Here is a 26,528-nt window from a genome sequence, read left to right as displayed (position 1 = left end):
ACATCAGGACCCGCTGGGCAGAGTCAGCTTCCTCATGAGATAAAATTGCTGCAAGTTCTCCTCCTTCCTTCTTCTGATAAAATTAGCCAATTAGCCCGTCATAAGACAGGATTTTCAGGTCTCTCCTCCACATCAGTCTTCTCTCTTGAGCTTCCGGTCTCTCTCTCTCTCTCCTCCTCTTCCTACTGCCTGCCCCCCTCTCTCTCTCAGCTCTCCTCCCCCTCCTGCCTCTCTCTCTGTCTCTCTTTCACTTCTCCCCCTCCTGCCTCTCACTCGGGGGACTGCGAAGCCCAAATGGTTGTTTGGGCTCCGCACTCCCCGTGCTGCATGGGGAGTGCGGAGCCCAAACAGTCTCTTGCGCCACTTGCTCCCACGCGGCAGCCTGGCTGAGCGGCGCAGAAGTCAGCTGAGCGCCACGGTGGGAGGCGAAGTGAGGCGGGGCAAAGATGTTCACGGCCAGGGGGCGGGACCTGGAGCCGCTGTCACGCTGCACGTCACTGCCCCACCTCCGTTCCCCTCCCACCGTGGCACTCAGCTGACTTCTGTGCCTCTCAGCCAGGCCGCCACGGGGGAGTAAGCAACGCAAGCGGCCGTTTGGGCCCCGCACTGCCCAGAGGGAACAGCCAGCATTTCGGCAACAGCGCCGCCCAGAGGGAACAGCCAGCATTTCGGCGTTACAGACTCACAAACACTGGGCTACTATATATATGATACCCTCAGCTGCATTGCAGTCAAGACAGCAGCTTTCATGACTACTGACCTGTTTTCTTAGCTAGTCTGTGGAATGTCACCAGGCCCGAGTTTGACCCCCATGCCGAGGATTACACGGAGACATCCAAGTTGCACCAGGAACTTACAGGCCTGGCATTTTCACCAATCCTTGCTCTAATGTCAATTTTTTAAAAAGATGACTAGTGCCATTGAGAGCCTCAGTTATTGGGGACTCCAACTGAGATGCCCCTGAAAGCGCCTGAGCAAGAACTCAGCACCCTCCTCATGAAAATCAGGACCCTTCAAAAGTGTCGCCTTTGGGCACCCAAAAAACCAAAGGGCCCCAAATCATCAGTCATATTAGAAAATCTTAACCAATACCACTCAACCCAGCTCTGCCACTATGCCCTTAGATAAGACACCCCAAAAAACCCTCCACCCACACAAATCAACAACAAAATACCAAAACACTCAACCATCTCCCTGCCTGAGACTATGTCTAGACTACATGGTTTTTCTGGGATTCCAGAGGGATCCCGGAAAAACTGCTGCATCCTGGGAACGTGTCTGCTCTTCCGCTTTTTTTTGCGGAAGAGCAGACGTGCTTTTTTGGAAGCCCTGTTTTCCTCATCCCATGAAGAAGAAGGGCTCTTCCAAAAGAGGAAGCTTTTCTGAAATTTGGCCCCATGTAAACGGGCCAAATTTCGGAAAAGCCTCTTCCAACAAAACTATCGGAAAAAGGTGCACAAATTGCGGAGTGCATTTTGCGCACCTTTTTTCCAGTAGCTCATTGTAGTCTAGATGTAGCCTGAGTTTCCCTGTCTATTAAATGGAGATATATACAGACCCGCTTTTGTAAAGCACTTTAAGATCTTGGGGTGTATATAACATTTCTTATTACTTCTTAATATTAATGTTATAGAAACATAGAAATGTTGCACTGGAAGGGACCTAGAGAAGTCATCAAGCTCTCCCTCCCGTACTGAGGCAGGACCAAGTAAACCTAGACCAGCCCTGAGATGTGTTTTGTTCAATCTGCTCTGAAAAGGCCCAAGTGATGTGGATTCCCTTGGAAGCTTATTCCAGAGTTTAACTGCCCCTTCTAGTCCGAAAGTTGTTCCTAATGTGTCCCTTGCTCCAGATTAAGCCCATTACTTCTTGTCCTATCTTCAGTGGCGATGAAGAACAAAGAGCCCAGTGCTTTTTATAACAACCCATAACTCACTGTAAGATGTACCAGCTCTCACTCAGGCTATGGCTACACTGCCGTGTTTTTTGCGAAAGAGGATATGCAAATCGCGCTTGATTTTTGAGGAATACGGGACCGTGTGCAAAAGAGGGTTTTTCTGACAAATGGCCCTGTTTACACGGGGCTTTTTATCAGCAAAACCTCTTCCACAAAAAGAATCGGAAGAAGATAAGCAGATGAGAGCACGATTTGCATATCCTCTTCTGCAAAAAACAAAAAACAAAAAAACGGCAGCGTAGCCCCAGTCTTCTTTTTTTCAAGACTAAACATCCCCAGCTTTTTTTAAAGTCTTTCCTCACAGGTCAGGTTTTCTAAACCTTTTATCAATAACGGGCCTTCTCCAATTTGTCTATCTCTTTCCCAAAGTGGAGCACCTGGATTTGGACATGATATTCCAACCGAGACCCCTCCCCCTGGCCAAGTGGAGCTAGAGAATTACCTTGAACATGTTACAGACAACATGCCTGTGAATACACTGTAAAATTACATTAGCCCTTTTTGTAACTGCATCACACTGTTAACTCATATCCAACTTGTGATCCACTATAATGCCAGATACTTTTCTGAGTACTGCCACGTAACAGTGACACTCCCAATTTTGAAGGGGTGTGCCTGATTTTTTATTATATATATATATTTGTAAATGAAGTTCTTTGCACTTCTCTGTATTGAATTTTGGCCAGTTGATTTCAGAATAATTTTCCAACTTCACGATGTCCTTTTGAATTCTAATTCTGTCCTCCAAAGTACTTGCAAGCAATGTTCCCTCTAATCTTTTCCATCCATGTGCAGAATAATTTTGTTATGTGCACAAGGCATGTGCAAATGTGCACCACCAGGAGAAACACAAACCTAGTGGTGGGTGTTCTGCTGATCAGCTGGGCAGCATTGGTATCTAGGGAACATGACCACCCTTTAATTTGATGCCATCTCCAAAATATATAAGCAAACTCCATTATCCAAGCAATTAATGAAAATACTGAATAGTAGTACATCCAAGATTGACCCCCCCCCCACCAAAGCCCCCTGAGATATGCCCTCCCAGTTCAAAAGTGAGCCTCTAATCATGTCTCTTTGAGCATGGTCTTTCAACCATCTTCCAGAAATTTCATCTATGAAGAATAACTGTTACCTACTTTCCTTCTTTATGTCCATCAACAAGTTCTGTGCTATCTCGCCCTCATAAAATTCTTGGGCTCCCTTCTCTGCTACAGCCTTCAGTGTTTTCAGCAGGGCTGGCCAAAAGAAGATCTCATCCTCTTTTACAACCGTACCATTCTTAAAGAATAGCTTCCTGTTAAAAGAGAATTCCAATGAGTTCAGGTTCATAGCATGCATGTGGTTATTTCTCTCCCCTGACAGACTCTCCCGTTTGCCAGCCAAAGCTTGTTCACAGTTTGTTCCTGTTTTCCAGAGCTGCCACCAGGGAAGGCCTGTCCTTCTATAGTAGTGATCCCCAATGTGGTGCTGGGGCATTTATATGTGCCCGCTGAAACATCTGGGCTGGTCCCGCCCCCGGAGCGCGGCACATGTGCGGTGCCAGCCCCGGGGGTAGGGCATGTGGGCGGCCCCTGCCCCAGGCGCATGGTGCATGCGTGGCTCCACCCCCGGAAGCGTGGCATGTGAGCGGCCCCCCCGGACGCCCGGCACATGAGTGGCCATCGCCCTGGGTGCCCAGCAGCCACGAAAGGTTGGAGACCACTGTCCTATAGTGCCTCTCCCTGGGCAAGCATGTCTCCCTATCACGTCCCACACAAAGATTGCTCACTTCGGGCCAGAAGCTGCAGCCTTGACTCAAGTAATCCCAAATGGGAACCTTCCCGCGAGTAAGACTGCAGGTTTCTGCTCATCCGTTGCCACCGTCTTCTCAACGTGTGGGCGTAAACCTCCTGGGTGCGGAGCCGCTCAAGAAAGGCTGACAAAGGGGAGATGTTTCTGTGCTATTTCCCCAACCTCCCACAATTGATTTTTTTCCTTCAATGGCAAAAATGTTGCCACTTGCCAGAAGAGTATTCCACACTCAAGCCGATGGCATGGGGCAGCCCTGTGTCCCGTCCCCCGCCCACTGCCACCACCTGCTGCCATGTGAAATAGACTTACCCCAAGGATGACTTTTTCAAAAGAGGCAGTAGTATGGGGTAATTGAGAAATTTGTCCAGCACTTTCGGAATTCTGATTCCACTTGTAAGGAGCTTGATGGTTGGTTCAAACAGCGATTTCCAAGGCAACTGGCCATATCGCCTGTGGGCTTCTTCATAGCCACGAAGCTCCCCGGGCACTGCAATCCACTGGCTCCCTGCACAAGCAATTATAGCATTACCCACTGCAGTAACCCCTCTCCCCAGTCAATGTAGCCTCTACATTTTTCCATAGCTGTGAGGAATACATTTTGTTCTGTGCACTGAGGCATGTGCAGATGTGCACCACTAGTAGAAACACACACTGCCGGCTGTGGGAGGATCTGGCCTCTGTTAATCAGCTGGGTGGCACTTGAATTGCTCCTGTGTGGTCAAGTGTGCTCAGACCTTCAGGGAACGTCATCCCCATTATACTGATCATTTGGCACATCTTTCATGGCCACATCCAGCCGAGGCCACCACCAACAGCTATGAGATGCTCAGAAGCAAAGCAGAATCTAGCACCAGGAGTTGCCAATGGTTTCAAGGCATAGTCCAGATCTTGGAAAGGAAACCGGCTCTCAGACGGTTCCTCAGCCTGTTAGAGATAGCACAAGCCACCTCCCCGCACCCACTCATTTCCACTGGTGACAGCACAGGCCACTCCCCCTGCACCATGGAGCCATCCAGATCACCCCAAAATGGCAGCAGCTGCTCCTCAGACAAGGGGGGCAGCACCAGAGATGTCCTGGTGCTTTCCCTCCCCTGCTCTGCACCTAATTAATAATGGAGATTGCCTATCTCCTAGAACTGGAAGGGACCTTGAAGGGTCATAGAGTCCAGTCCCCTGCCATAGCAGGACCAAGTGCCATCCCTGATGAATTTTTGCCCCAAATGGCTGCCACAAGGATTGAACTTACAACCCTGGGTTTAGAAAGCCAATGCTCAAACCACTGAGCTATCCCTCCCCCCTACTTCTTGTCCCCTGCCCATTCTGCCAGCTCTCAGCCCCACCAGCCACTACCTCTGCACCCAGCCCTACACACACCCTCCTCCCCGCCCCCCCGCCTCACACCTAGCTCTCAGCTTCCGCCCGCCCCAGAGTCCTCCCTGCCTCACAAACAGTCCCAGGGAGGCTGTCAGGCTGCAGCACACCATCTCCACCAGGGGCTGGGCATTTCTGGGGGCCTAGAGGCCAGCTTCCTGGGTTCCTGGTGCCCCCTACTCCATTTCTCCAGAGACCTGACAAAGGGGCAGCCACGCTAAAGTCCCAGATCCGGCCAGGGGCCAAGAAGAGAGCCTGGGATGTCTGGACCTTCCCCCTCCTTGCACCCCTGTGGATCGTCACTATAAGGCCAGTGGCAGACCTGAGAACAGACCCCTTCTCTCCCCCAACACTCCAGTTTCCTGCCCTGTGCCCTATTCAGCAGGCCAGCGCTGAGGAATATGCATCTGGATCTTCTCCACATGCACGCCTCTACAGAGGCCAGGCACATTGACAGCCTGGCTACGGGCTTGTTCCCTGAAGCGGGAGCTGTGATGAGTAGTGGAAAGGGTGATGTAAATTCTTAGATAGGGAAATAGAGACTGCACCCTCTTAAAGGAGCCTAGTCCTCTGCACGGTAGCTCTTGGATCTCCTGTGGGGAAGGGGGAAACAGCTGAGCTCTGCTCCTTCAAGAAATCACAATGGTTTTACCACGTCTGTTCCTCAGCTTATTAGCCTGTAAGAGGGACACTAAGAGTTGGTCTACGCTACATCTGCCTGTCCCCCATGGAGCTAAAGATACACAACCTCTGCGATGTGATGTTGACGTACTTAGAACGACTCAGCACAGGGGCTTCCAGGCAGTAAGGTTGGTGGCTGATGCTCTCTCATCGATTCCACCAACTCTTCATCCTGGTGGAGCACTGGTATCGACAGGAGAGCACGCAGAGATTGATTTATCACGTCTAAGCAGACGCCATAAATCAACAGTGAGTGGATCAATCGCTGCAGCTTCTATCCACTGGGCTGTGGAGACAAGCCCTAATACCAATCTCCCTAGAGTGTCTTGAGGTTGACTTCAGTAGTGCCTGTAAAGAGCTTTGGGACCCCTGGATGGAAGGTTGTAGGTATGAATGGTGGTGAAGGTAGGGCTGGGGGAGGCAGAACTGGAGCACAGGGAGGGTAGGTTCTTGGGGCAGCAAAACTCCACCCCAGTACACCTACAGCAGATGTTCTGGGGCAGAGTGAGGGTGGAGTCATGCCTGGTGGTTTGGGAAGCCCCCACCTAGGATACCTAGCTAGAATTCTCTTTACAGGAGTAGGGTCGGGGTAAGACAAAAAAAGTTGTTTCCAGGCTGTAGGTGCTATTGGGAGAGAGAATAAGACAGAGAATATCTTTATTGCCTCTATATAAAACCATGGCACATCCACATCTTGAATACTGAATATAGATGTGGTTGTCTCATCTCAAAAAAGATATATTGCCTTTGGAAAAGGTTTAGAAAAAGGCAACAAAAATGGATACGGGTTTGGAACGAGTCCCATATGAAGAGAGATTAAAAAGACTTGGACTTTTCAGCTTAGAAAAGAGGAGACTGAGGGGGGATAAGATAGAGGTCTATAAAATTATGACTAGTATGGAAAAAGTGAATAAGGAAAAGTTATTTACTTATTCCCACAATATAAGAACAAGGTTCACCAAATGAAATTAATAGGCAGCAGTATAAAACAAACTAAAGGAAGTTTTTCTTCACTCAGTGCACAGTTAACCGATGGAACGCCTCGCCAGAGGATGTTGTGAAGAACAGACCTTTAATGGGATTCAAAAAAGAGCTAGATAGATTCATGGAGGTTAGGCCAATCAATGGCTATTAGCCAGGATGGGTAGGAATGGTGTCCCTAGCCTCTGTTTGTCTGGAGGTGGGTGACAGGGGAGGGAATCACATGAGGATTCCCTGTTGTGTTCCCTCCCTCTTGGGCATCTGGCATTGGCCACTGTCGGCAGACAGGACACTGGGCTGGATGGACCGTTGATCTGACCCAGTCTGAGTGCTGTTATGTTCTTATGTACTAGAACTCAGGAGACCTGGATGCAAGTCCAGTCTCTGCCACAGATGCCCTGAAGGATCTTCGGCAAAACACTCAGGACTTGAGTATCTTCCAACTTTAACTGTGTTCAGTGGGAGCTGCTGGGTGCCATGCATTTGGAAAACACATTCCTGCTTCCAAGGTTCTGTATAAAAGGCACCTCCTTACTCAGCCAGTCTGGCCTGCGTGTGGCCTTTCGCCTCTGCCAACATTAGTGACAAAAGTAATTTTTTAAATGACTTTTACTCCTGCAAAGTCAGGCTACAAGACAAACTGCTAGCCTCCGGTCCTGCTTGTCCATCAACACAGTAATTTGCTCAAGTCAGTCCAGTGGCGTAGCCTCGAATGGGCCTGACTGGAGCTGACTCCCACTTTGGATCCAGGCCCACCCACCCCATCTCCCCACCACCTCCTGTCCTGCTCAGCTGATCTGGTGCTCCTGCCAGGAAGCAGGGTCAGGACACGGAGCTTGGGAGGTGGTGGAATCTCCCTCTCTGGAGATATTTAAGAACAGGTTAGATAGACATCTGTCAGGGATGGTGTAGACGGAGCTTGGTCCTGCCTTGAGGGCGGGGGGCTGGACTCGATGACCTCTCGAGGTCCCTTCCAGTCCTATTATTCTATGATTCTATGATCTTACATTCCAATGCTCCAGCTATGGAGCCCGGTCAGGGACAAGCTCCCATGGCATGGGAGATTTGCTGCTGATGCACAGGGTTTGGTGGTGATGGGGGAATTTAACTACCCAGAAAAATGTTGGGAAACTAGCACAGAGGGGCACAGATTATCCAACAAGTTCTTGGACTGCATTGGAGACCATTTTTTATTTCTGAAGGTTGAGAAAGCTACTGCAGGGGAAGCTGTTTGGATTTTAACAAATGGGGAGGAATTAGTTGAGAATTTGAAAGTGGCAGGCAGCTTGAGTGAAAGTGACCATGATCCTAAGGAAGGGTAGAAGGAACAGCAGCAAAACAGAGACAATGGATTTCAGGAAAGCAGGTTTTAATAAACTCAGAGAACTGGTACATAAGGTCCCATGGGACGCAAAAAAAGAGGAAAAACAACTGAAGAGAGTTGGCAGTTTTTCAAAGGGACATTATTAAGGGCCCGAAAGCAAACTATTCCGCTGCGTAGGAAAGATAGAAAGTACAGCAAGAGACCGCCTTGGCTTTTTACATGATCTAAAAATGAAAAAGGAGTCATATACAAAGTGGAAATATAAGTGAATAACACAACTATTCAGGGGCAAGATTAGGAAAGCGAAGGCACAAAACGAGCTCAATCTTGCTAGAGACATGAAGAAATCTGGAAGATGATAAGGTGCTAAGTAACAGCCAGCATGGATTTGTAAAGAACAAATCATGTCAAACCAACCTGATAGCTTTCTTTGATAGGATAACGAGTCTTGTGGATAAGGGAGAAGCGGTGAACATAGTATACCTAGACTTTAGTAAGGCGTTTGATACGGTCTCGCATGACCTTCTTATCAATAAACTAGGTAAATACAACTTAGATGGGGCTACTGTAAGGTGGGTGCATATCTGGCTGGATAACCTTATTCAGAGAATAGTTATTAATGATTCACAATCCTGCTGGAAAGGCATAACAAGTGGGGTTCTGCAGGGGTCTGTTTTGGGACCGGCTCTGTTCAATATCTTCATCAACGAGTTAGATATTGGTATAGACAGGACACTTATTAAGTTTGCCGATGATATCAAGTTGGGAGGGTTGCAAATGCTTTGGAGGAGAGGGTCATAATTCAAAATGATCTGGACAAACTGGAGAAATGGTCTGAGGTAAATAGGATGAAGTTTAATAAGGACAAATGCAAAGTGCTCCACTGAGGAAGGAACAATCCGTTTCACACATACAGAATGGGAAGCGACTGTCTAGGAAGCAGTATGGCAGAAAGGGATCTAGGGGTCATCGTGAACCACAAGCTAAATGTGAGTCAACTGTGTGACACTGTTGTAAAAAAAGCAAATATGATTCTGGGATGCATTAACAGGAGTGTTGTGAGCAAGACACGTGAAGTCATTCTTCCGCTCTACTCTGCGCTGGTTAGGCCTCAGTTGGAGTATTGTGTCTACTTCTGGGCACCGCACTTCAAGAAAGATGTGGAGAAATTGGAGAAGGTCCAGAGAAGAGCAACAAGAATGATGAAAGGTCTAGAGAACATGACCTATGAGGGAAGACTGAAAGAACTGGGCTTGTTTCATTTGGAAAAGAGAAGATTGAGGGGGGACATGATAGCAGTGTTCAGGTATCTAAAAGGGTGTTACCAGGAGGAGGGAGAAAACTTGTTCTCCTTGGCCTCTGAGGACAGGACAAGAGGCAATGGGCTTACACTACAGCAAGGGAGGTTTAGGCTGGACATTGGGAAAAACTTCCTGCCTGTCAGGGTGGTTAAACACTGGAATTAATTGCCCATGGAGGGTGTGGAATCTCCATCCCTGGAGATATTTAAGAGCAGGTTAGACAGTCACCTGTCAGGGATGGTCCAGATGGGGCTTGGTCCTGCCGTGAGAGCAGGGGACTGGATTCGATGACCTCTCGAGGTCCCTTCCAGTCCTAGTGTTGCTATGACTCTATGGCCTGACCCTGCTCCCCAGGAAGAGTACCAGATGGAGTGGCACAATCCCTACTCCCCTGAATATGTTCCCCAGAGGGAGACCTGGGCAGGTTGGGGCAAGCCCCCATTCCCATTCCTTGACTGTAGTGATGGGGGAGGGGACAGCACAGTTGGGGGTACACTTTTCATTGCTCCCCTCCCTCCTCAGGACACTGGAGGTGGGGAGAGCTGGTCTTGATGGCTTCTGCTGTCATAGTAAGAGCTGTGTCCACCAAAGACCAGTGTTCACGATCCGTCAGGCATTTTTCATGGCCGTGACTTTGGCAGGGCCTTCATCCTTTTGTACACCATTCTGCCAGACGTGCATCAATTCAGGAAAACGGCAGGGAGCTAAATAATATGCAAGGGCTCCTTTAGTGTCTGCTTCCATTTAAGACACATCAAGAACGCTGCATGTACCGTAGCTGCTTAGTACCGCCCAGTCTAAAGATGGTTATGCTCTATCACATTCCCCATCACTGTCAGACTGTCACAGGGCTATCCATATTCCATATGGAAATATGCTTATGAATATGCATGTTCATAACTAGAAAATGCTTTATGCAAAATACTCCGAGTACAGTATCATTTCAAAAGTTCTAATCTGCGGAATGTATATATTTGAGTTGTGTGCATGTCCTATTCCAGTACTTAATGTTAGAAGCACGAAGGCTACGTCTACACTGGCATGATTTTCCGAAAATGCTTTTAACGGAAAAGCGTCCATGGCCAATCTAGACGCACTTTTCCGCAAAAAAGCCCCGATTGCCATTTTCGTGGAAAACAGTACTGTGCTGTCTACACTGGCCCTTTTGCACAAAAGTCTTTCGGAAAAAGACTTTTGCCCGAACAGGAGCAGCATAGTATTTCCGCAAAAGCATTGACGATCTTACATGAGATCGTCAGTGCTTTTGCGGAAATTCAAGCGGCCAGTGTAGACAACTGGCAAGTTTTTCTGCAAAAGCAGATGATTTTGTGGAAAAACTTGCCAGTCTAGATACAGCCAAAGTGTTTATCTCTTTTCCTGATCCAGACATGCTAAGTGAGGGCCATGAAGAGAATGTCAGAAACTCGATTGCTCACGGATAAGGACAGTGATCTGTAAATGGGTTTGTTTTTCCTATTGTGAAAGTAGAAAGAATTATACTGTAAGAGAAAGATGAATTGTGCTGTAATAATTGAATAAGTTGAAGGAATTCTGTTTGTCTTTTAAGAGATCAACGTGCTAGCCAGGTTAACAGGAAAAGGAACATTAGGTGTTAGGCAGAAAGCTATTTGAGATAAACAAGTAGATATGGACAGGAGATTGCTGTGTGCTTGATGTGGAAATGAAGATACTTGACTAAGTCTCACACTAATCATGTGAAGTTTTGCCCCTTCCTTTTAATCCTGTTAACTTGACTTTCCCTTGACTATATAAATCAAGGGGTTTGAACCTTGTATGGTGCTCACATTTTCTGGATGCATTTTAGCAGAGCTTTGCTGAATAAACAGAGCGGTCTGACAAATCTGTGAGTCCTGTCTGACTTGGACACTATGCAAGGGGCTGCGTGCTCCAAAAGTTCTTCAGTCTAGGTCACCTGATGCTGGGACCTCTCTTGTTCCTTCTGCTTTTACACTGGCGGTGGGAAAAAGTTTGAACTGAACACAATCATAGAATCAAGGCAGGACCAAGCTCCGTCTACACCATCTCTGACAGATGTCTATCCAACCTGTTCTTAAATATCTCCAGAGAGGGAGATTCCACCACCTCCCTTGGCAATTTATTCTAATATTTGACCACCCTGACAGTTAGGAATTTTTTCCTAATGTCCAATCTAAACCTCCCCTGCTGCACTTTAAGCCCATTACTCCTTGTCCTGTCCTCAGAAACCAAGAGGAACAAATTTTCTCCTTCCTCCTTGTGACACCCTTTTAGATATTTGAAAACCACTATCATGTCCCCCCTTAATCTTCTTTTTTCCAAACTAAACAAGCCCAGTTCATGAAGCCTGGCTTCATAGGTCATGTTCTCTAAACCTTTAATCATTCTTGTCGCTCTTCTCTGTACCCTTTCCAATTTCTCCACATCTTTCTTGAAATGTGGCGCCCAGAACTGGACACAGTACTCCAGCTGAGGCTTAACTAGTGCAGAGTAGAGCGGCAGAATGACTTCACGAGTTTTGCTTACAACACACCTGTTGATACAACCTAGAATCATATTTGCTTTTTTTGCAACAGCATCACACTGTTGACTCATATTCAACTTGTGGTCCACTATGACCCCTAGATCCCTTTCCGCCATGCTCCTTCCTAGACAGTCGCTTCCCATCTTGTATGTATGGAACTGATTGTTCCTTCCTAAGTGGAGCACTTTGCATTTCTCTTTATTAAACCTCATCCTGTTTACCTCTGACCATTTCTCTAACTTGCTAAGGTCATTTTGAATTATGTCCCTATCCTCCAAAGAAGTTGCAACCCCACCCAGTTTGGTATCATCTGCAAACTTAATAAGCGTACTCTCTATCCCAATATCTACAACATTAATGAAGATATTGAACAGTACGGGTCCCAAAACAGACCCTTGAGGAACTCCACTTGTTATCCCTTTTCCAAAGGATTTCTGCTGTGGGCAAAATCTACAGACGGGTGGGAAGTCAAACAATCGGCTTCCAGACAACAGGGCACCTCATCCTCAGCACCCTAAATGCCTGCTGGAGACATCCAAGATTGAATCGGAGTCGGGAGAAACCAGGCCCGGGCTGGGAAGCTGCCTACCTTGTGAAAATACATGATTAGAACTACTGTGAGGGTAAGGAATCATATGAAAGAAGTGTCTTAGTGTATCAGGCTTAGCTGGCGTTTATTTTGCTTAGTACCCGAGAGCCTCACAATTCACGGAATTGCTATTTGCAGATCTACATATTTGCGGGAAGTGGGGGAGGTCTCCTGCCCCGGCCTGAGGGAGGGATGGCACAGGCTGTGAGCTATGGGGAACTCACCCCGGCTCCCCATGGTGAGTTCCCCATAGCTGCCCAAAGCCAAGAGCCGGCATATCCTCCATGGAGTGAGTTCCCTGCAGCTGCCTGGCACCACATGAGTTCCCCGATGTTTCTGGCAGCTGCAGTAAGTTCCCTGCAGCTCCCAGCCCCCATAGCGAGTTTGGGAACTGTAGGGAGCTCATTGCGGGGGCTGGGAGCTGAATTTGCCGTTCGCAGTGGGCGCAGGATGCGAATGGAAAAGGGTTTCCTGTATCTTACTTTGCTCTCTGTGCTATCACTTGTGACCACTTAAATCCCACTTTTTGTACATAATAAAATCACTTTCATGTATTAATCAACCCGGCAGGTGGCGATAGGCGCTGAGGGGAGGTGTGTGCTGTAGCGAGCTGGCCGGGCCACTGCCAGGGGAGAGTCAATGTGGCTAGTCCTGGTGGTCTCCCGTTCAGGCTCATCCCTTGCTTCTTGCTGTTAATCTGCTGCCCTCTCCACTCAGCCACAGCTGAGCCTCCTCAAATGCTGCTGGGGTTGAATTAAAGCAGGGCCTGGGGGATTTTTTCCAGCCCCTGTGCGGAATGAATGTGTCTTATGAGTCTTTGTTGTTCTGTGCATCCGTGTACTGCAGCACACAACAAAATTCATGGGGGGGGGGAGGTTCTGAATGTGGGAGGGGCCTCGGGGTGGGGACGGAGGGTTGGGATGCAGGAGCATTAGGGTTATGACTGGGTGTTCGGGATCTAGGGTGGGAATGGGGTTGATGGGCTCAGGGCTGGGACAGAGGGCTGAGATGTAAAGGCTTTAGGGTGGTCTTGAGTTTGAGGGATTTGGAGTCAGAGGGGGTATGGTCTGTGGGTTAGGGTGCAGGAGGGGGTATGGTCTGTAGGCTGGGGGTTCGGTGCAGGGGGGGTATGGTCTGTGGGCTGGGGATTGGGTGCAGGGGGGTACGGGCTGTCGGCTGGGGGTTGGGGTGCAGGAGGGGGTATGGTCTGTGGGCTGGGGGTTGGGGTGTAGGAGGGGGTACGGGCTGTGGGCTGGGGGTTGGGTGCAGGGGGGTATGGTCTGTGGGCTGAGGGTTGGGGTGCAGGGGGGTATGGTCTGTGGGCTGGGGGTTGGGTGCAGCGGGGGGTATGGTCTGTGGGCCGGGGGTTGGATGCAGGGTGGGTATGGTCTGTAGGCTGGGGGTTGGGTGCAGGGGGGGTATGGTCTGTGGGCTGGGGGTTGGGTGCAGGAGGGGGTATGGTCTGTGGGCTGGGGGTTGGGTGCAGGAGGGGGTACGGGCTGTGGGCTGGGGGTTGGGTGCAGGGAGGGTATGGTCTGTGGGCTGGGGGTTGGGTGCAGGGGGGGTATGGTCTGTGGGCTGGGGGTTGGGTGCAGGGGTGTACGGGCTGTGGGCTGGGGGTTGGGTGCAGGAGGGGATATGGTCTGTGGGCTGGGGGTTGGGTGCAGGAGGTGGTACGGGCTGTGGGCTGGGGATTGGGTGCAGGGGGGTACGGGCTGTGGGCTGGGGGTTCGGGTGCAGGAGGGGGTATGGTCTGTGGGCTGGGGGTTGGGGCGTAGGAGGGGGTACGGGCTGTGGGCTGGGGGTTGGGTGCAGGGGGGTATTGTCTGTGGGCTGGGGGTTGGGGTGCAGGGGGGTATGGTCTGTGGGCTGGGGGTTGGGGTGTAGGAGGGGGTACGGGCTGTGGGCTGGGGGTTGGAGTGTAGGAGGGGGTACGGGCTGTGGGCTGGGGGTTGGGTGCAGGGGGGTATGGTCTGTGGGCTGGGGATTGGGTGCAGGGGGGTACGGGCTGTGGGCTGGGGGTTGGGGTGCAGGAGGGGGTATGGTCTGTGGGCTGGGGGTTGGGGTGTAGGAGGGGGTACGGGCTGTGGGCTGGGGGTTGGGTGCAGGGGGCTATGGTCTGTGGGCTGGGGGTTGGAGTGCAGGGGGGTATGGTCTGTGGGCTGGGGGTTGGGTGCAGGGGGGGTATGGTCTGTGGGCTGGGGGTTGGGTGCAGGAGGGGGTACGGGCTGGGGGCTGGGGGCTGGGTGCAGGGAGGGTATGGTCTGTGGGCTGGGGGTTGGGTGCAGGGGTGTACGGACTGTGGGCTGGGGGTTGGGTGCAGGGGGGGTATGGTCTTTGGGCTGGGGGTTGGGTGCAGGGGTGTACGGGCTGTGGGCTGGGGGTTGGGGTGCAGGAGGTGGTACGGGCTGTGGGCTGGGAGTTGGGTGCAGGGGGGTACGGGCTGTGGGCTGGGGGTTGGGGTGCAGGAAGGAGTATGGTCTGTGGGCTGGGGGTTGGGGTGCAGGGGGATATGGGCTGTGGGCTGGGGGGTTGGGGTGCAGGGGGGGTATGGTCTGTGGGCTGAGGGTTGGGTGCAGGGGGGGTATGGTCTGTGGGCTGGGGGTTGGGTGCAGGGGGGGTATGGTCTGTGGGCTGAGGGTTGGGTGCAGGGGGGGTATGGTCTGTGGGCTGAGGGTTGGGTGCAGGGGGGGTATGGTCTGTGGGCTGGGGGTTGGGTGCAGGGGGGGTATGGTCTGTGGGCTGAGGGTTGGGTGCAGGGGGGGTATGGTCTGTGGGCTGAGGGTTGGGTGCAGGGGGGATATGGGCTGTGGGCTGGGGGTTGGGTGCAGGGGGGGTATGGTCTGTGGGCTGAGGGTTGGGTGCAGGGGGGGTATGGTCTGTGGGCTGGGGGTTGGGTGCAGGGGGGGTATGGTCTGTGGGCTGGGGGTTGGGTGCAGGGTGGTACGGGCTGTGGGCTGGGGGTTGGGTGCAGGGGGGTACGGGCTGTGGGCTGGGGGTTGGAGTGCAGGGGGGGTACGGGCTGTGGGCTGGGGGTTGGGTGCAGGGTGGTACGGGCTGTGGGCTGGGGGTTGGAGTGCAGGGGGGGTACGGGCTGTGGGCTGGGGGTTGGGTGCAGGGGGGTACGGGCTGTGGGCTGGGGGTAGGGGTGCAGGGGGATATGGGCTGTGGGCTGGGGGGTTGGGGTGCAGGAGGGAGTATGGTCTGTGGGCTGAGGGTTGGGTGCAGGGGGGGTACGGTCTGTGGGCTGGGGGTTGGGTGCAGGGGGGGTACGGTCTGTGGGCTGGGGGTTGGGTGCAGGGGGGTACGGGCTGTGGGCTGGGGGTAGGGGTGCAGGGGGATATGGGCTGTGGGCTGGGGGGTTGGGGTGCAGGAGGGAGTATGGTCTGTGGGCTGAGGGTTGGGTGCAGGGGGGGTATGGTCTGTGGGCTGGGGGTTGGGTGCAGGGGGGGTATGGTCTGTGGGCTGGGGGTTGGGTGCAGGGGGGTACGGGCTGTGGGCTGGGGGTTGGGATGCAGGAGGGGGTATGGTCTGTGGGCTGGGGGTTGGGTGCAGGGGGGGTATGGTCTGTGGGCTGGGGGTTGGGTGCAGGGTGGTACGGGCTGTGGGCTTGGGGTTGGGGTGCAGAAGGGGGTACGGGCTGTGGGCTGGGGGTTGGAGTGTAGGGGGGTACGGGCTGTGGGCTGGGGTGTTGGGGTGCAGGGGGGTACGGGCTGTGGGCTGGGGGGTTGGGGTGAAGGGGGGTACGGGCTGTGGGCTGGGGGTTGAGTTGCAGGAGGGGGTATGGTCTGTGGGCTGGGAGTTGGGTGCAGGGGGTATGGGCTATGGGCTGGGGGTTGCGGTGTAGGAGGGGGTATGGTCTGTGGGCTGGGGGTTGGGTGCAGGGGGGTATGGGCTGTGGGCTGGGGGTTGGGTGCAGGGGGTACGGGCTGTGGGCTGGGGGTTGGGTGCAAGAGGGGGTACGGGCTGTGGGCTGGGGGTTGGATGCAGGGGGGGTATGGTCTGTGGGCTGGGGGTTGGATGCAGGGGGGGTATGGTCTGTGGGCTGGGGGTTGGGGTGCAGGGGGGGAACGGTCTGTGGGCTGGGGTTTGGGTGCAGGGGGGGTACGGGCTGTGAGCTGGGGGTTGGGGTGCAGGGGGGGAATGGTCTGTGGGCTGGGGGTTGGAGTGCGGGGGGGGTACGGGCTGTGGGCTGGGGATTGGGTGCAGGGGGGGTATGGTCTGTGGGCTGGGGTGCAGGGGGGGTACGAGCTGTGGGCTGGGGGTTGGGTGCAGGGGGGGTATGGTCTATGGGCTGTGGACTGGGAGTTGGAGTGCAGGGGGGGTACGGGCTCTGGGCTGGGGCTGGGGTGCAGGGGGTACGGGCTCTGGGCTGGGGTTGAGGTGCAGGAGGGGGTATGGTCTATGGGCTGGGGTTGGAGTACAGGGGGGGTACGGGCAGTGGGCTGGGGTTGGGGTACAGGGGGGGTACGGGCTCTGGGCTGGGGTTGGGGTGCAGGGGGGGTATGGTCTATGGGCTGGGGTTGGAGTACAGGGGGTACGGGCAGTGGGCTGGGGTTGGGGTACAGGGGGGGTACGGGCTCTGGGCTGGGGTTGGGGTGCAGGGGGTATGGGCTCTGGGCTGGGGCTGGGGTGCAGGGGGTACGGGCTCTGGGCTGGGGTTGGGGTGCAGGGGGGTACGGGCAGTGGGCTGGGGTTGGAGTGCAGGGGTGTACGGGCCGTGGGCTGGGGTTGGGGTGCAGGAGGGGGTACAGGCTCTGTGCTGGGGGTCTGGGTTTGGTGTGCAGAAGGGTTGGGGGAGGGCTCAAGCTGAGTGGGGAGCTGGGCTTGGGGCTTTCAGGGGCCAGTGAGGAGGGTCTCCTTCCTGCCAGCGGTGGCAGCTCCATGCTGGAGCTGGCAAGGAGGCAGCTTTGGGGCCCAGGGAAAGATCTTTCTGCCTGCTGCAGCCCTGAGCCCCTGTGTGGGGCTTCATGGGAAGCCACTCGGCCTAAGAGGATCTTAGCTGGGGAGCCAGATTCAAGGGTCTCATATGACCCACTGAAGAAGAAACACAGAGCACATGACAAACCTAAGGCAGATGGTCGGCTCTGCTCCATCTGGCGCGGTCAATGGGCCGGTGGTGGGTGGATTGAAGTGACTGTGACTCCTTTCCGCTCCCGCCCCCCCGCAGATCCGTGGCTGGAGCCTCTGGCAGGCGTCAGAGTAGCCGCATGGCTGGCTGAGACTTGCCAAACGAGGCCGTTGTTTGCAGGTGACAGGCTGAACTAGTTCCATTATCGACTATTGACTGAAGCGGGTTATTTAAGTGTGTCAGGGCTTGTCTAGGTGGACGCTTAGTGCTCGTTAAAACAGGTCAAACAGCTTATTACTTGGTCTGCTCAAAAAGGAGGGGAGCAAAGCACCCACAGGACCCGGCCGTGCAGATCAGCGGCGCTCGCCCAGACCAGGGGCAGCGGCTGCGAGCCGAGGTCCATGCGGACCAGCTCTTAGTGTCGTTTTGCTGTTTCGTGATTGTACATGATGCCTAAGAACAGAAAGATTTTAAACAAGCCAGTACCGCGGCCAAGGAGCCTTGACAAGCCCAGCGTTCTGGAGCGGAAATTGTAAACCTCTTCAGAAGAATAATAAATATTGCCACAGCCGGCTCTGTGATGCAGAGGAGATTGAAAGAGGATCACAAGAAAAAAAGGCAAACGTCCTTCCAATGAAGCCGTGTTGATCAGCTGTGGGGTAAGGACGGGACAGCTTTCCAGGCTTCTGGTTTGCATTTCAATGTGTACTCATTTCCATGGTACTTTCTCTAGCTGATTGGAGGGTCCAAAAGCTCTCCACTTCCCGAGGCCTGTGCTTTAGAAGACGTGTTTTAAAGGCCAGGCTCTCAGAAGTGGCTGCTGCTAGTGGGTGTCTCAGATTGGGGCTACCTCCCTTTTTGGTGGCTCCATTTCAAAATCCCTGATGTGTCAAGAAGCGCTCGGGGTCTTCCCTTTCCGGATTTCTCAGGGTGGGGACACAGACTCACTGGCCACAATGTTCAGCTGCACTGGCCTTCCTCTTCTGTTTCTCTGCATCCACAAGCTGCGCTATTCGTTCAGCCGGAATGTATTTGAATTTGGATTGAGGAAAACCCGGGTGAAGAAAGAGCCTGGGGAACGCTTCTGTGACAGGCACAGGGCACGTTTCCTCGGCAACAATCTGTGAGTGTCTGGGAAATACGTCTGTGTCCTGACGCGGGTGCCACGGAACGGCCCGTGTCACTGACGTTGGTACTGGGGTGAGATCATCCCTTGTAGGCAATCCGACATGGAGCGGAGGGCCTCCGCCCGGCAAACTGCCAAACCAGTCAGAGTCCACGGGCTCTGGACGCTCTCCCTGCTCAGACAATGGGGTTCCTTTGGTTCTTGACTAGATTTCTGTCTCTCCTCCAGCGCCCCAGGAGAGGGTGGGAATTCCTTCGGAGGGAGGCAAGGGGCTAGGAGAAGGGCAGTCTCTTGGCTCTGCCACCCGACCCGGAGCTGCTGGGGCTGTTCTACAAGGCAGCTCTTGTGAAGCTCTTGCCACGTCAGCAAGGGACGATCCCGCAGAGGCTGGTGTGGAGGCAGGACGGGCTTGGGCCCCCCTACGGACTTGGAGCAACCCCAGGGACTCAGGGAAGGGGGTGAAATCAGTCTGAGGGGGGCGCCCTTGGGAGTTGTTGGTCTTCCAGCGTTCTGCAACTCTCTGGCGCTGTGAGGAGTGAAGTGTGTGCGCGCGTTTAAGGAATTCCTTTGCTAGCTGCCGTCTCTGTGTGTTTTGGCCTCGTTGTGTCTGAAAAGGGTGAGCGAGAAACTAGAGAGTGCCCACAGCCAGCCGGCCTCTGGGGACGAGGAGTCTATGCAGGCATTGGCTCCACATTCTTGCCCCACAGATTAGGGAGTGGCTTTTCCCAACTCTGTTTAGCTTGGTACTCAAGAGCAAGAGTGACCCTTCAGAGACCATGATCGCCCCAGAAAGCAGGGTCCACTGTCCTGTCCTATAATCCCTGGCTCCACCTGTGCTGACTGCACCACGCTGTTGGAAAGGAAACCAGTCCAGTTCCTATCCTTACCTACTTGGAGTTCGTCTTTACACTCAGTTAGCAAGTTTTCCTTGATTTTTGCCGGCGCCCTTTCACGAGCATTAATCACCACCACTTTTCCTAGAAAGAAGAAGGGAAAACACAAAGTCTGGTCAGTTTTATTCACCACAGGCAGGGGGCAGAATGCAGAGGGCTAGAGTTTATGCTTTTTTTGTGGAAACTGGCACAGGGCACAACCAAATCTGCTAAGCTCTCGTGTCACCTTTACGAATGCTGCAGCAGGACGCATGTGCAGAGTTTACATCTTCCCCACAGCTTTAAGAACGGCACATCTCATCCTGCTGGTCTATTTGGCTCTGTACTGGATCATAAAGCAAGATCACGCATCCAGACATACAGAGGGGTTAATTCTGGCTGTATTAGTCTTACAAACTGTCATGGCCTTTTTATGGTCCGTCAGTGATACAAAGAGGCACTAAGTTGGCTTAACCCGCTAACTGGGAATTCTCATCTCTACATCACTCCTGCACCTGTTGCAGGGGGCAGGGTGGGTGGCAAGCTGCAATCAAGTGGCCCTTCGCTGGCATATCAGAATCAGCACGGAGCCCTCTCCATCAGACTCCATGGCACCTTTTCTCACAGGAGGGCACTTGACTTTGAGAAGGGTGCACTTCAGAAGTTCCCTGGCTGCTGGAGACCAGGCGGCAACTGTGGTGTAACAAGCAGGCTTCTGGAGGTGCTAAGCCAAGACTGCTTTTATCACATAGACATGCAGGCTGTGTCTAGACTCTAGACTGTAGGCTTCTTTCAGAAGAAGCTTTTCTGCAAGAGTACTTCTGAAAAAAACTGCTTCTGAAAGAGAGTGTCCACGCTGCCAAAGCACACTGAAAAAGCGATCTGCTTTTTCGAACAAGAGCGTCCATGCTGAATGGACACTCTCTCGCCTGCAAGCTCTGATTGCTATGGACGGATTGGCCACCAGGGCACCTGTGCTTTTTCCTCTTTCCTCTTCTTCCAAAAGAACTCCCTCTTCCTAACCCACACACGCCTTTGTCCGAAAGTGCTCTTTTGCAATAAGCCTTCTTCCTCATAGAAAGAGGTTTACCAATGTCAGAAAAACCCCTCTGTTCTTTTGATTTTTTTTTTAAAGTACACGATTGCAGTGTGGACAAAAGTGAAGTTTTTTTGGAAAAATGGCTGTTTTCCAAAAAAAACCTCTGTAGTGTAGACATAGCCTCAGTTCAAGCTGGTCTGCTGACTGGGAACACCCAGGCTGTGTCTAGACTGCATCCCTTTTCCATAAAAGGGATGCAAATTAGACACATCGCAATTGCAAATGACGCAGGGATTTAAACTCCCCCCCCCCCCCCGCTTCATTTGCATAAACATGGCTGCTGCTTTTTTCCGGCTCGGAGCTTTGCCGGAAAAAAGCACCAGTCTAGACGCGGATCTTTCGGAAAATCTTTTCCAAAAGATCCCTTATTCCTTATTTTAAGAGGAATAAAGGATCTTTCGGAAAAGGCTTTATTTTCCGAAAGATCCCCATCTAGACTGGCGCTTTTTTCCGGCAAAGCTCCGAGCCGGAAAAAAGCGGCAGCTATGTTTATGCAAATGAAGCGGGGGGGATTTAAATCCCTGCGTCATTTGCAATTGCTATGTGTCTAATTTGCATCCCTTTTACAGAAGAGGGATGCCGTCTAGACACAGCCCCAGGGTATGGCTAGACTGTGGGGGGTATCCCGAAAAAACTCCACTGTGTCTGCTTTTTTTTGTAGAAGGTCATACATGCTCTTTCAGAAGCCCCTGTATTCCTCATTCCACGAGGAAGAAGGGGGCTTCCAAAAGAGGTTTTTTTTTTCTTAAATTTGGCCCGGTATACACAGGCCAAGTTTCAGAAAAGCCTCTTCTAACAAAAGTATCGGAAAAAAATATGCAAAATGCGGCATAGATTCTCGCTGTCTAGACATACCTCCAGACAGGAAGCTGCAGAAGTGGAGTATTTTAAAGTACTGATTGTTACAAGTTGCCCTGGTCTGGGTTGCATGCCAGAATGTGACAACGACCTTCTCAGTTATTCTCCTCTGCTTCTTTCCATTACAAGTCCCTGCAGCCATCTAATACCCTATATTCGTCTGGGTAAGTCAGTCCATTTTCCTAGTGCAAGTCAGTCATCAACACAACCTTAGATGTGAAGCACCATACACATGCTTACAGAACTGACTATTAATAAAAATTAAACCAGAGGTAGGCTCAGAGGCGGGGCATGAGTGTGAATTATATTATCAGGCAACAATAAAGTGCACAACTATCATTCATATCTGCCACTGAGAGCACTTCGGTCCCTTTCATGTGCTGATGAATGGAACTCTCCTACCAATGAAGGGGAAAGAAAGTGAAGACACAGGAAACTTCAGGGGGGTGTTGGAACCACAAATGAATGCTGCACTGCGGGTTTGCAGCTGGAGGATAGTCTAGTCTGTTGGGATCAGTCTGTGTGCAGACTGCTGCTGCCAAAAAAAGCACAAGTGCTAGAGCGTGACAATGTCTTGAAAAGGAGAACAATGATATCAGCAAAAATGAAGAGTTTGGTTGATGGGGGACAACACACCACGCTGTGCTGAGGAAAAGGACAATTTTGCTAGCACCGCCTGCATATTGCCAGCCTTTTAACTGACCTTGTTTGCTTGCTTTAAACTACAGTGGTTAGTCTGACTGCTAATGTCTATAGGCTCTGTTGGCTAGGTTAAACTCAGGCACTATTAAAACACCAAAGCAGGAACCCAAACAAGGTTCTAAAAGCCAAACAAAACCAACACGTCTCACGTTGAGGACGGAAAGGCGCTAGACTGGAGCACTGCTAGATTGCCAGAGGGTCCTGGACCTCCCCCAGCTCTTTGTGGACGCCCCTACCACCCACACCAAGTCCTGTTCTATCCTTGCAGCCTTTTTCACGGGCATGGTAAAGGACCCAAGGTGAAAAAGTCACACAGCGTTAAGTCCACAACGTCACCAATAAAAGCGCCCCCAAATGAGGAGGGTCACATTCAGCCCTCAGTGCAGTCATGCGCTGACTATGACCCAGAGTATTCACACTGACAGTCTTGTAACAAATGATTCTCCTCCAATCTCATTGGCATTGGCTGAGTGTACGGTGAGTGTCAGCCCTTCAGATAACTGGGACCCAGATAATGTTCAGACCTGGCTAGGTTTTTCGCCAAACCTCTAACATTCCCTCCCTCCGTGAGATTTCTTTTTGACTTACTGAGATCCCCTACTCCCTCTGCTGTGAGTAAACACGTCTCCTTACAACAGTCACTGTACTATACTGGATAGTTTGGTCTGGGAGTACACCATAGAGTGCAGCTGTCACTGAAAAATCCTTTGCCAAAGCTTCCAGGACATTGGTCTCTGCAAGGCTACGAGTGACCTAGCTGGTGAAGGGAGGGTGCAAACGCTATGGGAGAATTACCTAGAAGGGGCAGACCTTCACCCTACCTGTGGTTGCATCATAGATGGTAAAGATGACCCCTCCTCCCAGGCCCATACTCTGGGGGTTCAAAACTGAAGTGCAGACCAGAGCAGCAATAGCAGCATCCACAGCCGAACCTTTTTGTTGTAGGATGTCCCTGTAGGAGAGAGGAAGAGAACATATTGTTAAAGACCAGGCAGTGCAGAACCCAGCAGGCAGGTCCTGCTTGTAATGCAAATTACATGCCGGTGGCAAGTTGGACGGAATCAATAGCTAAGTGCACGGAAGCAGCTGGGGGTGATTTCAGGGGGACTGGCAGCTTCTGTGGGCCCCCAGGCAAGATGGGGGAGGTGGAGCCATGCTCTCAAAGAGGCGGGGCCTTGGGAAGAAGGGAGGAGCCAGGGCAGTCAGCCTCCAGCCCCGAGAGCCGCACAGTGTGTGCAGAGTGGTGCTCTGGCAGCAATTAAAAAAGTTTGAGGTTCCCACCACCACAGCCGCTACCGGAGCCAAGAGCCTCGGGCCCCTTTGAATTGTCAGGCCCGATGGCAACTGCCCTCTTTGCCCTCCCCCCCACCCGCAGTGAAGGGCCCAGATGATTTCACAAAGCTGGGGGAAATGACAGTAGTGAGAAAGGAAACTGGGCAGCGAAGAGATAACCCCTGAAAAAAGAGACAGCAATGCTCTGTGAAGGAAGGACCGAAGTCTTACAAGGAAGTGACACATCTGGACCATGCCAGCATTGGCACTTAGCTGGAAAGTGAAAACAGAGAACAATCATCGGAAATCGCATCTGCTTTTTAAGTCACTGTGATAGGGCAGAGCAGGAAATGTCCATACAATGAGGTGGAAAGCTACTAAAACCAGAAGCCCCACTCCCCTCCCCCAGGCAAGCACAGGACTCTGTAATGCACAGACAAACGCTTTACAGATGTTTTGAGTAATGTGATTTGTGGCTAGTTCAGATGTGCTACGTTTCCAGCTTGTACAGCAATTAGACAGGGCACCACGTGGTTATTAAATGTGCTGGAGAGGGGGGAGGAGTAAGAGTTAGAGGTAGGTGGGAAACAAGCCCGTAGCCCCAAACACTACCTCCATGGAAATTCAGGGCCTGATTCTGCACTCGCTAACACCAGTGTATCCCTGCTGGTTTCAGTAAAGCTACTCCAGATTTACACCAGTGTGAACAAGCTCATTCAGGGCCCCGGGTGGCAAACTAGGCTCCATTTCGAGCTCCTCCAGAACACAAACCTCACTCTGACCCTCGCCTCCTCAGGAAAGCCGGGATCCATCAACCGCCCTGTTCATGGGACGCTCAGATCCCTGCTCCCTGCAGGCCACGCCTTTCCATGTCTCTACTTCTTGCATCTCCTGGGGGCCCCTGGCCATCTTCCCGACACGAATTTGTTTAGCCTCACAGTGCTCCTGGCAGAGGGGTAGAAGTATTCTGCCCACTATTCAGAGAGAGGCACGACTGGCGCACAGAAGAGCAGAGACAGAGCAAGGGTGTTATGCACCCAGGGGCAAAGGAAAAATTTGTGCCCTTTCTCCCCCTGCTGCCACCGTGGCTGCACGACACCCACAAACCTGGCACATGACTGAGCCCGACCTTGGGAGGAGGGGTGAGCGGAGCTTGTACCACGTCTTCCCCCTCTGCCTCCAGTGTGGGGCTGGGCTCCCCCATGCACTAATCCGCTGGCAGAGATAAAGGAGGGTTGGACGGGGGCGGAGAGGTGGGGAGGAGGCTGCAGCAGCTGGCAGCAGGTAGAGGAGGAGCAGGTGAGCTGAGGGATCACAGGGAGAGCGGAAGAGGGACTAAATTGGTGTCCCCGAGAGTGGTACCCAGGGGCAACTGCCCCCCCAATCGCCCTCGCTACTCCACTGTAAATAATCCACCTCTTCAGATATTTATCGTTTAACGAATTCCTTATTTTATTAACGACAGACAAATACAAATGATAGTTTTTGTGGTTTACAGTCTGTTAAATCATTTTTTCTCTTTAATTTGTTCATATCCTGTTCTCATTAGGTTCATGTCTTTTCATAAAAAAGTCAAATGCTTAACATATGTAAGTGTTATAAAACACAAGAGAAAGAAATGTTATACAACCTAACCATGAATTTCATCACTATCTTTCAATCAAGCATTTAAACCCACTGTTATAGCAAACAACCAACTTGTTGCTTTAATGAATAAAAGGTAAAAAGATTTTGAGCATATCAAACTTATTGTAATTGCAATCTGTAATGCTTCCTAACTGCCTGGTTACTTACCGAGTTAACCTAGTTGTGTTTCACACTATCGCACAGCGATAAACTACATGAGAGTTATGAATGTAAGAGATTAAGTTTCCTGTTAAAATAACACTCAGAAACACTTTTAAATAAAACTAACACACAACATGAGATTCACTCTCACTTCCTTGAAGGCACTTGAAGCAATAAGCAGCCTAGGGCTGAGGATACCCTGCAAGCCTGGCTTTCTGTCTGCCACGGGGACTTTTTCCTTCATGCTGCTGTGAGATGCTCTCCTTAGTGAAGGGGAGAGGTCTCTCTGAGCTGCTCTTCCAAACTGCACACAAGCCATTCAGCTGAAGCCATAGATGTCAAGATTCAAGGCCGGCCTTGCCTTGGGCAGATTGCCTAACCAGGTGTCCACAATCACAGCGTCCGAACACGTATAAAACGTGAGCTGAGAAAGCCACGTTAATCCCAAGTCTCTGCTAGGACTGGGGGATGTGGGTGGCCTATAGGAAACACCAGCGTTTGCTCTGGAAAATCCGCAACAAAACACGGGGGGATCGATCACTTCTGTAATGCCAACTCCTTTAGAATTGAGGCTCTGTTATCCCGCCCCAGCGGAGGTAGAGCGGCACTGAGTGCACATGGCTCAGGTATTGAGTGGCACTGAGTGCACATGGCTCAGGTATTGAGTGGCACTGAGTGCACATGGCTCAGGTATTGAGCGGCACTGAGTGCACATGGCTCAGGTATTGAGCGGCACTGAGTGCACATGGCTCAGGTATTGAGCGGCACTGAGTGCACATGGCTCAGGTATTGAGCGGCACTGAGTGCACATGGCTCAGGTATTGAGTGGCACTGAGTGCACATGGCTCAGGTATTGAGCGGCACTGAGTGCACATGGCTCAGGTATTGAGTGGCACTGAGTGCACATGGCTCAGGTATTGAGTGGCACTGAGTGCACATGGCTCAGGTATTGAGCGGCACTGAGTGCACATGGCTCAGGTATTGAGTGGCACTGAGTGCACATGGCTCAGGTATTGAGTGGCACTGAGTGCACATGGCTCAGGTATTTTTACCAAAACTGCTGCCTGCCCAACTTGCCGAAGGAGAAAGGAAACAGGGAGGCCAACAGGAATGGTAGAGTATAGAGCAGTTTCTCAGCCTTTTCTTATAAAGTAGCCCTTTTTTAAAAAAAAACCACCATTATAAGTACCCCCAATGCACCCACCAGTGCCCAGAGCCAGG

At 51.8% G+C, this 26,528-nt stretch overlaps 1 protein-coding gene across 2 annotated transcripts in view; it reads right to left on the bottom strand.

Annotated features, from left to right (window-relative positions):
* Positions 1-26,528, bottom strand: part of GGT5 (gamma-glutamyltransferase 5) — a 63,686-nt gene that overhangs the window by 12,917 nt on the left and 24,241 nt on the right. For both annotated transcript variants that reach the window (XM_075897981.2, XM_075897982.2), the window contains exons 2-5: positions 23,069-23,199; positions 19,604-19,693; positions 4,061-4,256; positions 3,097-3,254 (exon numbers count right to left, since the gene is read on the bottom strand). In XM_075897981.2, coding sequence (XP_075754096.2) covers positions 3,097-3,254; positions 4,061-4,256; positions 19,604-19,693; positions 23,069-23,199 — 575 coding nt within the window. The remainder of the gene's footprint in view (positions 1-3,096; positions 3,255-4,060; positions 4,257-19,603; positions 19,694-23,068; positions 23,200-26,528) is intronic.

This window comes from Pelodiscus sinensis, chromosome Z (assembly GCF_052426305.1).
Source record: "Pelodiscus sinensis isolate ZL-2025 chromosome Z, ASM5242630v1, whole genome shotgun sequence".
NCBI classification, from domain to species: Eukaryota; Metazoa; Chordata; order Testudines; family Trionychidae; genus Pelodiscus; species Pelodiscus sinensis.
This window is presented reverse-complemented; position numbering and strand designations above follow the sequence as displayed.